This window comes from Anarrhichthys ocellatus, unplaced genomic scaffold (assembly GCF_004355925.1).
Source record: "Anarrhichthys ocellatus isolate YVR2014 unplaced genomic scaffold, GSC_Weel_1.0 scaffold18, whole genome shotgun sequence".
In the NCBI taxonomy this organism is placed as follows: Eukaryota; Metazoa; Chordata; class Actinopteri; order Perciformes; family Anarhichadidae; genus Anarrhichthys; species Anarrhichthys ocellatus.
This window is the reverse complement of record NW_022280048.1, coordinates 687,552-700,487: the sequence shown is the minus strand read 5'-3', so window position 1 is coordinate 700,487 and position 12,936 is coordinate 687,552. Positions and strand designations below refer to the sequence as shown.

The 12,936-nt window shown below is 41.9% G+C and overlaps 1 protein-coding gene across 1 annotated transcript; it reads right to left on the bottom strand.

Moving 5' to 3' along the window:
- Nucleotides 1–5,333: 5,333 nt before the first annotated feature.
- Nucleotides 5,334–12,850, bottom strand: pcyox1l (prenylcysteine oxidase 1 like). Its single transcript, XM_031857071.1, has 7 exons — nucleotides 12,168–12,850; nucleotides 10,998–11,204; nucleotides 10,133–10,307; nucleotides 9,037–9,248; nucleotides 8,571–8,711; nucleotides 7,758–8,169; nucleotides 5,334–7,305 (listed from the first exon to the last, which is right to left on the bottom strand). The coding sequence occupies exons 1-7, from the start codon at nucleotides 12,274–12,276 to the stop codon at nucleotides 7,056–7,058; spliced, it is 1,506 nt and encodes a 501-aa protein (XP_031712931.1). The 5' UTR covers nucleotides 12,277–12,850; the 3' UTR covers nucleotides 5,334–7,055.
- Between the last annotated feature and the right edge of the window lie 86 nt (nucleotides 12,851–12,936).

The following is a 12,936-nucleotide window of genomic DNA, read 5'->3' as shown; positions in this document are numbered from 1 at the left end:
TTTTGGTGCGTGACACTGAATGTAAACAGGAAACTTAGTTTACAGGAAAACTCCACAGGATATCATTACGTTCATTCATTACATTCATTCATTACATTTTTTTGTGAACATTAAACATTTATTGATTGCATTTCTCCATAACATATAGTTTTCAGCCCCCACCTGTAGAAAACTGTTTCAAGATAAGTTAAAAGCAATCAACTGCCTGATTCCCATTAACTCACAAACAGTCTCCATTGAGCTCAGTCCAAAATAAATTATCTATAAGCCGCTGTTCCAGGAAGCCGCCTCCCCACTTTTACCGGAAATCGAAACTGTGACTCCAGCCATTACAAAGTGTGACAACTTCGGGAAAAGAGCGATGATAAAAGCAGTTGGTCTGAGTTGAAGCTTTTAGAGAAAACAACATATTATTCTTTCACTTTCAGTATTACTCAGGAGAGATAAACGAGCGTCAACACAGTACTGGGTCTGAAACAAACAGCCACAGCAGAGCCAGGGAGCCAGGGAAGAAAATAACATCACAAGATGCAGGGGAACTCTCAGAGTAACCTATGACCTCCATCCTGCAGCTGGCAGAGAATGAGTGGCTGGATCTTTCTTTACGGTGTGTCCCCCTCTTACCTGAAAATCTGTGCTGACCAGCTGGCCCCCATCTTCACGCAGATCTTCAACCGATCACTGGAGCTGTGTGAAGTCCCCTCCTGCTTCAAACGCTCCACGATCATCCCGGTCCCCAAGAAATCCTCCGTCACAGGATTAAATGACTACAGGCCCGTCGCCCTGACGTCTGTGGTCATGAAATCCTTTGAGAGACTGGTGTTGACCCACCTGAAGAACATCACAAGGCCCCTGCTGGACCCCCTGCAGTTTGCCTACCAGGCAAACAGGTCGGTGGATGATGTAGTCAACATGGGACTGCACTACACGCTGCAATACTTCGACTCCCCAGGGACATATGCAAGGGTTCTGTTTGTGGACTTCAGCTCAGCGTTCAACACCATCATCCCAGCAATACTCCAACCCAAACTCTCCCAGCTCACTGTGGCAGCCTCCACCTGTCAGTGGATCACAAACTTCCCGACAGACGGGACGCAGCAGGTGAGGCTGGGAAAAATCACATCCAGCACCCGGACTATCAGCACTGGTGCCCCCCAGGGGTGTGTGCTCTCCCCACTGCTCTTCAGCTGGTTCTCTGGTGTGGTCAGAACAACCTGGAGCTGAACAAGCTCAAAACTGTGGAGATGACAGTGGACTTCAGGAGGAGCCCCCCAACACTGGCCCCCCTCACCATACTCAACAGCACTGTGTCTGCGGTGGAGACCTTCAGGTGTCTGGGATCCACAATCTCCAAGGATCTGAAGTGGGCCTCCAACATCGACACCATCATGAAAAAGGCCCAGCAGAGGTTGTACTTCCTGCACCAGCGCAGGAAGTTCACCATCATCCAGTCTGTCCTCTGCTCCTCTATCACTGTGTGGTTTGGATCGGCCACTAATCAGGACAGGAACAGACTACAACGGACTGTCAGGTCTGCAGAGAGAATTACTGGCTCCAGCCTGCCCTCCATCCTGGACTTGTACACCTCCAGAGTCAGGAAATGGGCAGGAAAGATCACTGCAGACCCTGGCCACAAGCTGTTCCAACTCCTCCCCTCTGGTAGGTGCTACAGAGCACTGTACGCCAAAACCACCAGACACAGGAACAGCTTCTGTCCACTGGCCATCACTCTGATGAACAATTAATCATACATTAGTCATACTGCACTATTACCTCCATCACCTCAATTCCACTGTCATTGTTGTTGTATATATTTATGTTTATATATATATATATATACAGTTGTGTGAAAAAGTGTTTGCCCCCTTCCTGATTTCTTATTTCTTTGCATGTTTGTCACACTTAAATGTTTCAGATCATCAAACAAATTTAAATATTAGACAAAGATAACACAAGTAAACACAAAATGCAGTTTTTAAATGAAGGTTTTTATTATTAAGGGGGGAAAAAATCCAAACCTACATGGCCCTGTGTGAAAAAGTGATTGCCCCCTAAACCTAATAACTGGTTGGGCCAGCATTAGCAGCAACAACTGCAATCAAGCGTTTGCGATAACTGGCAATGAGTCTTTTACAGCGCTGTAGAGGAATTTTGGCCCACTCATCTTTGCAGAATTGTTGTAATTCAGCCACATTGGAGGGTTTTCGAGCATGAACCGCCTTTTTAAGGTCATGCCACAGCATCTCAATCGGATTCAGGTCGGGACTTTGACTAGGCCACTCCAAAGTCTTCATTTTGTTTTTTTGTGTTTACTTGTGTTATCTTTGTCTAATATTTAAATTTGTTTGATGATCTGAAATATTTAAGTGTGACAAACATGCAAAAAAATAAGAAATCAGGAAGGGGGAAAACACTTTTTCACACAACTGTATTTATATACTTTTGGATATTTATTTATATTTATATTGTACATAGTTGTTAAATGTTTATACTTACTTCTGTTCTACTTTTTTTTTGTCCTTGTTTTATTTTCTATGTTTTTCTTGTTTATTTGTAATCTTGTGTATGTACATTGAGAGCAAAGCAAAGTACGCATACATGGCCAATAAAGCTGATTCTGATTAAACCCACCATTGGATCTATGCATCTGTGCAGGTCAGTTAAAGCTGGCAGCAGTATGAACACAGCAGCTCTACATGCTTCCACTGCGTTGATCTAACATATCACACACACACATCAAACGGCCTGCAGAGAGCTCTGCCAGGTTGAGGATGGGATGAAATGTGGTTTGTGTGTGTGTGTGTGTGTGTGTGTGCATTCTGGTGAATTGGTGAGCTTCTACTGAAATGTGACTTGTTTTTCCATTCAACAGGGTTGTTATTATTAAAACTCATGTTAGTGACTTCCATGCAGGGCACACAACATTGTATTATGATGTATTATGTGTTAATAACTCTGGAGTGTAGGTTCATTTCGGTAAATGCTTGCTGACATTATATGCATACATTTTTTTCTTACCCCCACATGTTCACTATTCCTTTTTTAGCACAAATACAGTGTAATATAAGTCCGACATATCATTTTGTCAACTTATCAAAGTACAAAGCTGCCCGGAAATCCAAAATACAAGAAAAAATGACAAAGGAGCCTCTAAAAATTCACACATTATAGTTATAATTACTCAAAATGTTACTATAGGATAGCCCAAGGTTCAAATAAATAGTGTTTGATACTAGCGTCAATAGGATTTATAAATAAAAGTTATGTTACTATAAATTGGACATGCTCAGCACATTCACCAATGATTGATTGCAGATGTTGTTTTGCTCTGGTTTATGCTCTTAGATGCTTGTTTAAAAAAGGAGACGCACTTATGACTTCTGGTGACTCGTAGTTCTCTTGAATACCGATGTTGAATACACTTATTGTAAGTCGCTTTGGATAAAAGCGTCTGCTAAATGACTGTAATGTAGTGTTTAGTTTTCAAACTCAACACTCACAGCAAGGGTTGAAAGTACTTCTGAGATCTTAAAGGAGTATTGAGGTGATTTTTCCAACAATGCAACCAATTAGCATTTTTTATCCATTTTCTACCTGGTAAATGTGAATAATATCACTAGAGCATGGAAACTAATTTCAGATCTCTGTGAACAACATAAGAAACAAAACAGATGTAACAAATCAATCCAAGTTAAGCACAATTCAGTCTTCACTCAGAAGATGGAGCTGGCTTGTGACCTCATGTAACCTAATTTCTGAACTATTGGTCATGTGATAACGGGCAAACCTGTTTCAAGGAGTTTCTTTGGCGTAGGATGTGAATCACCTGTTTGATATTGAGCTCGCTCTATTCACTGAATGAAGACCGTGAGCTGTGGTTGAAAGCTCTGAAAGCCAGTCGGTGTGCCTTTGAGTTTAGATTTTTTGTTAAATACCGTTTCATCGTGGTGGTTTTCTCAGACTCTAATTGTCTCCTCTGGGAAAATGTGTTTTATTCATCAAAGAACATTTATCCAAATATTGTACTTAAGTACAACTTTGAGGTATTTGTACTTTACTTGATTATTTTCATGCTTTCATACTTTATACTTCTCCACATTTCAGAGACAAATATTGTAGCTTTTACTCGACTACATTTATCTTTAGTCACTATTTAAGTGCAGATTTAGATTATTAATACAAAATATTAATTAGCAAATACATTTTAAAGGTTAAGCTACTTTTGGTACTTTAAGTATATTTTGCTAATAATTCTTTAGTTCTTTTACTTCAGTAATAGTTTGAATGCAGGACTTTAACTTGTAACAGAGTGTTTATAGGCTCAATCACCACTGTGTTACCACTTTCAGTGATAGTGACTTAACAGACATTTATTTATATGAAGATAAAGGAGCATAAATGACCCACGTTGCACCGAATTGAATCAAATGTTTCGAGTCTTGGGACAATTTGTTTTCCAATGTTCCCTCATTCTATTATCAGCATTGTGATTGTTGCTGCTGGGAAGCCATGGAAGAGCAGACACAGGGCCCATTATACACAACATTATAATAAACAGACTACTGTGGGGAAGAGGATACGCTTTGTTGTCGGCCTCTTCGTGCTTTCCACTTCCTTGAATGTTTTACAGTCTTGATTATGAATACAGTCCACGGCATCGTCCTGGAACGGCTCATTTTCAAACACTTCACAAGAGGTCGGCTGGAAAATACAGAATATATTTCATAGCGTTTAAATCATTAGATGGTGAATCAATCTTTCTCCACTGAGAGCAGAAATCTGTCACAAACCTTAGCGGGTCCATGATGGTCTGATACCATTCATTTAGGATCTTTGACATGAAACAGTTGGTGATCTAGAGGACAGTCACAGGATCTCAAATGAACTTCTTGAGATATACAGTAAGGTCACTTCTTCAATTCCAGGGCACAAAGAAATAATTTAGTGGGTAAATTAGGCAGATTTGGGATCTCTTAATTGGAGCCCAGTATGAAAACGCCCATCATCACAGTGACACAAAGCTGCAGCATGTCGTCCGTTTAACTGCATGGACGTGATTTATGAATCTGTAAACCAACATTTTACACGTTAGACATCCTGTTAGTGACATATCACTTTCATAACTTTATTTATTCCCATTCTGGTAGAAGAAAATTCAACTTCAGATAACCCAAACACCGGCAGAGTGAAATCAACAAATCAATCTTCTTCTGCGTAATTATTACTAGACGGGGAATAAAACCTGAATGCCCACAATAAATCAGAGCGAGTTTTCAGTGTTTTTTTCATAGCAATCCATCCAATACTTTAAATTCATCAACAGTCATTATAAACAGTTGCAATATTTTGTTTATCGGGCAAATGAAATATGTTGATACTGTACTGAGCAGAGAGTTACATTTGTAAAGCAATAGTAGTTAGATATGAACAGTCATAGAAATCTGCTATTTGACATAATAATCTGGACTCACGGTCTCTCTACTCACTCTGTCTCAACTTTTAATCACATCTCACGACCTAGTGGATGGAGGTAACTCAGTCGGTCAGTTCGTGAGGATTCTGAGACGATGTTGAAAGTGAACCTTGATTGAGATTGTTTTGTCAATCCCTATATGGTCAATCCACAAGATGGTTCTATAATAATCATTGTGACCATAACTTTTACAGCATATCATAAAGGTGTAGTATTGCAACAAATATTTGACTCTTCTGTACAAAAGCTGCTGCGGAGTGAAAAAAATAAAAATAAAAAATAAATAAATAATTATTTAATTGGTCTTCATTTCAGATCGACCACCATGATTTCTGACGCCAAGGTTTTCAGTTGACATCAGTTAAATTAGGTTTTCCGAGTCCAAAAAAATCCACTTTTTTCAGTTTTAAATGAACAAAACAAGGCATTTCTCAGTTACTTATGAAGATAATCAACAGTCACGGTTTTCACATCACGCCATCTTTTTAGGCACTTGCCATTTCTGAGAGCGAATGTCCAACTCTGTCTTCATATGAGTTTTTCCAAGATTACAGCGCTTATTAAATGTAGTATCTCAATAAAGATTTAGGGCTTGAGAGAAAAGTGTCATCATCATCATCATCATCACCAGCAGCGCCACGGATCTGTCCTCTGCTTTCATTTGGTCCAGTGTGAAAGCTTGTTGGCTCTGTTCCCCGAAAACAATTCTTTCCACTGGATTATGCAACAAAAGCAGCAGGAAAGGGAGACAATGAAATAGTCTGATGAAAGGGGCAAAAGAGCACAGCAGCAGTGGCCACTGAATAAAGATTTTATTAATTTACACAAATCCTACAGAAATAAGTTTATAGAGATTCAGGACTTAACAGTCCTTAAATGTATGACAGAGGGCTGGTTTATGTGCCTGAAGGCAGTTAAACCGCTGATCTGTCTCATGTGTCACAGCTGTTATTCCAAGAGCGTTTTCTTGATTCAACCACAGCCTTTTCTATTTACACAGAGCATCACCAGTGACCTTAAACTGGTGCTCATATTAACTGGTGTTCATTCACACCACTGACAACTCAATAAGACGGTGACTCCCGAAAGTCCATTCACTTCAGAGTGAAATAAATAATAGCTGATGTTTGACTCAGTTGCTTGGTTTCCTTATTTCTTGGCAAAGCAAAGCTTCCTGCAGATGCATTTTTGGATGAAACCACTAACTAGCATTAGCAATCAATCCCCAACCAGTACTGAAAAATGTCTTCTATGTCTGCAATGTCTCTGGCATAGAAAACGAAGCAATCAGCGAAATCAAACTGGTCTTTGAGAAGTAGCGCAGGACCACAGTTTTCTTTAGTGGTGTGATTAAATTAGTTTTAGACTTGACTTTGATACTCGTTTTTCTTTTGTCTGCTTAAGTTTCTTCAGGATAAGGCAGGGAAAGATTATGTTCAACGAATTACTCATTGATTCAGTCTATTAAATGTATGTTGCATTACTTGGATGTGTCTCAATATACTCAGCCACTTGAGACGTCAGTCAAAATTAAAAATGTAGCACCTTAATACGGATGCTGTAGGGTTTACAGTTGACCAGGTCATAGCTCAGTCTTGATCCTGTGCATCAGATCTTTCTGGTCCACCATGTCCGTCTGTCTGTTCCAGCGGTGGTAAGCCAGCAGCGCGATGTTCTTGGCCGCTACCGAGCTCATCTCCATCGCGCTGCCGGCCAACTCGATGCCATTGAGGTAGTAGAGATTGGGGTGGAGCTCCACAGGCGACAGTCCCTGGCTGCTGCCGTAACAAGGGTAGGCCTGCCACTCCGTCACCTGCACGGAGTAGTACGACCTGAGATTGAGAGGTACAGTAAAAGAGGGAAGTTGTTACTCCGATTGGTGCTACCATGAGGTCGTAATGTTTGTTTTTCGTGAAATATCTTGACATGTATTTGGATTGCCATGACATTTTAAACACACACATTCATGGTTCCATCGGGATGAATTGTGAGCCCATAACTTTTCATGTAGTACTATCATCGAGTCAAAATATTTACTTTGTTAATGACCAAATACCTGCAAAACTAATGCCATTCCCATCAGCCTCAGCTGTACTTCGTGGTTTGCGCTAATAAGCTAAATTTATACGCCAACTACGGGAAATTACGATGCCATTATTCACAATTTTCTGGACCAAATGACTAATTGAGATTGAAGATAATTGCAAAATTATGTAATCGTGAAAATAATAGTTGCGGCCCTGGCTAATACCATGATTACGTTGCTGAGGAGGGAGTGGCTGACCTGAACAGTGTTTTGAGCTGAGCCTTGTCCAGAGGTTGTGGTGAGAACACTTTATAGACTCCAGCCTCTTGTGGCTGCTTACGCCGGAAGCCAGTCGAGATGTTGACGGGACAAACACTTGCCACGCTGTTGAAAAACAGATCGAGCGTCTCGGTCGTCAAGACACTGGCGAAGGGAAAAAGGCGAGGGTCCGGGAAACCAAAGAAAGACGTGTTGAGGTAACCGTGGACAATGGTTGCTACAGTGCTGTGATAGTTGCCGGGGAGCTCCTCAAAGGGAGGGGTGAAACCTTGGAACCGGATCCCGGACCGGACGCTGGCCTGGAGCGGCGTCGCCAACACTACGATGTCATACAGCGCCGATCCCGTCTCTGATGCTGTGGTGAAGCTCAGCTGGTACTGGGGCACCTCGCCTGTCAGGAAAACACACACAATCAAAGTCAACACTGTACGACATGATTCAGATACAAATCTATCTCCATCACTCCCCTTGAATCTACTAGGGATGCACGACAGTTTTGTAGCATTTAGAACCGAACAGCGGCCCTAGATTGGCCGTTTTCACATCGACCGCAGTAGTTCTCCTACTTGCTTGGCACGCTGGAAAAGATTGAGTTGGTTGCAATTTGTAACCTCACCGCTAGATGCTGAAAAATATTTCCGTGCTATCACATGGGGTGTCGGTTGCTGTAAAACTCAAATTATCGTGGCCTTTCTTAACTTCCATACTTGTGTCTGCCCCAGTAGTGACACGTTTTAATGATGCTTATACCCGGGTTACAAGTTTCTAATATTCTGCTCCTGTGGATTGTACCCGAGTAGATGGGTGAGATGGAGCCGACTTGTGCTTGCAGCAGGTTAGCGTTGGCCATCTTCAGCAGGCCGGAACATACCAGCTTGTTGCCTCCTTCCACCGCCCACAGGTTGTTCTGGGCACCAGCTAAAGACACAGCACCTGTAACACACACACACACACACTCTCACAACAGACGGGGCCAAGTGCTGTAAACCAATTACCAGCTGCCCACACATTTTCCTGTTCTCTTGCTCCCATAGGCCACCCCTTCATCTCACCTTTCTTCCCTCTCTTCTATTTTTGACTCGTGCTCCTCCCTTCCGCATCCCATCTCTTTTCCTTCCTTTCCTCCCTCCCTCCCTCCTGACCTACATCAGCACTAATTTCAGCACCGCAGCCTTACTCTTCCCCATCTCTTTTCTACTCATCAACCCCCCCGTCGCTCCCTCTTCTTCTACTGCTCATTTCTTCACACTCATCTGACCTACAAAGGCGGGGATGCTGACGTTCTGTCCGTAGTTGACCCTCATGACCGGCTCGACGACCTCGTCGATGAAACGCTGCGACACGCCCAGCTCCAGCAGCGAATCAGAGAGAGGCCTCTGGGTCATGTTGATGAAGCCACTCCCCCCAAGAGAGTCCAATAGTTCCTCCACCGAGCTGAAGGCATAGCCGTGGGCCTGGTATTTGTAGATCCTGTATTATACATGCAACAAATAGTGAATTATCAATTACAGAAGTCAATTACTAAATCAGTGGGCCGATTGCCTCGTTCCTATCTGAAAGCCTAATCTGTGCAAAACCAAAAGACAGAGAAACAGACAGAGGGATATACAGGCTCACAGTTGTTGATTTAGAGAGTGCAACAAAGACTAAATGATACAGGAGATAAATCACTTCCTGAGGGAGGAAATATAGGTCAATGAACAAAGGCGCTGCATCTAAGCCTGGTTCATGTTTCAAACAGAAACTGAGTCAAAATAACATAATTCCAGAAGAATATTCATTGTCTTGGCCATATTTATGAGGCTGTGCACCACCTGATATCTGAAACAGAACTGGCTGATGGAAGACTTCAGTTCTGTTGTTGTACTTATGCAGACGTCACATTTGGAAAGTCACACACTTAGTTGAGGTTTTGCAGTGATTACAGCAGCAGGCGTAGGACATAATAAATAGCTCAGCATAGGTTTGACCCATTGACTGCCACACTGTGAGGCAGTATCGTGCAGTCATTCTATTCCTAAAGTAATTGTTTCAATAGTCTATGATTCAATTGAGTGAAAACAAAGGCGGCAAGAAAAAGGTTTAAACCTGAATGGCTTTGCTTGATCACTGGAGCAAATTAGTTTGGCATCATTTAAAAGTAAAGAATACTTTTTAGATCAGCTCTATGTTATCCTGGACTACCAGAAACAGATGGGGGGAAATATGGAGCAGACCAGGCAGATTAATCCCGTATTATTTTGAAGTGGTGCAAATATAAACTAAACGCTTTGACACAGCAGCATAGATCCAGGTTTAGCGGCACCACAGCTACATCCTGTCGAGCAAACGGGGCACTAATATTTCTGGCTCACCTCATGAATTTCTCCATAATTTCCTCCACCCACATCTGAAGACGGATGAAGCTGATGCCGTAGCGCCACCACAGGCGGAACAGGTCCAGCAGGTACCAGTCCGTCTCCTCCAGAATCATCTCCTCGCCGTTAAACACTGCCGTCTTACCTGCCACGCTGCGTCGGTACTTTAAACCTGGGAGGTGCGGACACAAGATGATGCAAAGGACAAACACAGTTACACACAGGCACATGGAACATTTTCAAATTAAAATATAAATATTTTCCTCTTTATACTTTACAAACTGTGATTTGACATTGATCCACTTATTTTTCTCTGAACCTTTCTGGACTTGATATAAACAAAAAGATGTAAACAGTCATGTGGTCCGTTTACTTTGGCAGGGCACTGAATACTGGATGCAGAACCACTACGATTCGTCTTCCAGTTAGAGAGTCACACGTGTAGCGCTGCTTATTAAATTCAAACCATCAACCTTTCTTGACTGATGAGCACTTTTCCTGCTCAGCTTACATCTGCTGGAGGCACAAAATGAATCTGATCAAGCTAGATACTTATTTTCATCTGTGTTACACAGGATCTCTGTATTCTGCTAAAAGCAAAACCCATTTTCTTAGCTTGCAACCCTGAACCGATGTTTGCAGGTCCCACTGGGATTCACCTTTGTTACTGAAGTCCAGCTCTCGTTTTAACTCACTTTTGACTATTTAACATGCAACCATACATCCTTTCCTATAAAGATAACTAGAAAAGGACGGACAGTGACTAAATGAATGCTACGCAGTCACACACTTACTGTCTTCTCTGCCTTGTAAAGCTTTGGGTGTCGTGTGTGTGTGTGTGTGTGTGTGTGCGCACACAAACCTAGCTGTTTGACAAACTCCTGCATGTGGAGGTTGAGGGAGTGAATGATGGAGCCTCCAGACTCGTAGTCGTTGTGATTAACGGTTACAGTGGCAAGACGACCTCCGACCTCCCCCTTCTCAAACACGTCTACCTGGACCTCAGGGCCAAAGTGCTGCCGCAGGAAATGGGCTGTGGCACTGCCTCCTATCCCCGCCCCGACCACCGCTGGAGCACGGAGGATCAGAGGCAACGACAGAGAAGAAGAGTGAAATCAGAATGTGGCTTTGGAGTGAAATTTGGCAGAAAACTAATGACCATTAATCACACTGAATCGTTTGTATTGTTGTATGGCATCTGGGAGTTTAAAGACATGATAACATGTATGTTACTCAATATATAATATATTTATATAGAATATAAACTAATCACAATTGAGCGATTAAAAAGTATTTTTCAGCTTGTAGTGGTCAGTTTTCATATCTAGAGCTGGAGAGAGTAACAATGGTGTCTTTGAGGGGGTGTTGGGGTAATGCTGTAGAGGGATGTAGGTAGAGCATTTTAGAAATTTCCATTTCAGGGTTTACCTTAAACAGCGCATTTAATATGATTCAATACAAAATCATGCAAGTCTTTGATTGAGATTGATTGTTCAAGTAATTTGACAAACAAAAATGCTCTTCTTAAATATGAGATGGACTTCTTTCTGTTGTATATCACTGTACAAACACTTTATATATTTGGGTTTTAGACTGTTGGCTGGACAAGATAATAAAAATAATTGTTAGTCCCAATTCATGTTGCTTGTTCGAACACATTTTATTTTACTTTAAGACTTGACCAGACTTTAAATTGCAGCACAAGCAATGTTGTACCTTTGTCAAAAAAAGTAGTTGCAAAATGTACATGCACTGATACTAATGGGGCAAACAATGATTTTCATACGATGCTAATGAAAAAAAAAGGTATGCATTGAACTGTGAGACAGGAGGACTCAGGTGGTGACGTTACATCCAATAACAAAAATGAAATTTACAATTTAATAGCAACATAAAAGAGGATTAGCTAACGACCACAAACGAATACATTCACTTTATTATCCGAATCAGACTAGCTTGTAACCCTCTGAATGCGGGCTAACAGAGGCTAAATTCAACAGCTAACCATCATGTTTAACAGTGCTTTTCTTGCCTATTTTAGAAGGCGGAGCTCCGTCGACATGAGCGGATCCCGTCGGGTCTCCGACACCCGACCACACCGACAGCACCACGACGAGCAGCGGGAGAAGACGGCCGCCCATAGCGGCTCCAGAGCCGAGACAACCGGGAAGGAGAGTAGGCGAGCGGGTGCAGCGACAGTTAGCACATGAGGTCAATGCTAACGTTAGCTCCTTTATTTACTCTTTTCTTTACGCCGACTGTAACGTTATGTTCACAACAACGGATTGCACGTCAGTGGAATCTGTCGCTGTAAATGAGTGGGACTGAGTTTTAAACGGGGTCGCGATACATACTGCACAGATGTCTTTAATGGCTCTACAGCTCAATTCTCCAATCAATGGTCGTTCAAATCCACGTCCGGAAACATCACGTGATTAGAAAGAGACCTCGTTTTGACCAATCACAGCCGTGAACGCAAGATATCTATGTACGCACTCTTGTACATTGTATTTTTACCATTTCCAACGTGTTGTAGTTGGACGGATTAGCTGTATGCTTAAAACTCTTTGTAAAATAACGTTCCGAAACCTCACTGGAGTGAATGAATGAGAAAGTAACTCGTTGACCAATTTAAATATGATACATCATAATTATATCATCCTCCACGGAGAAAACATGTCACCCTCAATGTATTAGGTTAGGGTTGATTTCTCCTTATATATCAGCGCTTCCTTAAGTAACATTTACACAAGAGTAAGTAGACTACATGTGAGGTGTTCATTTACAAAAGAGAATCCACA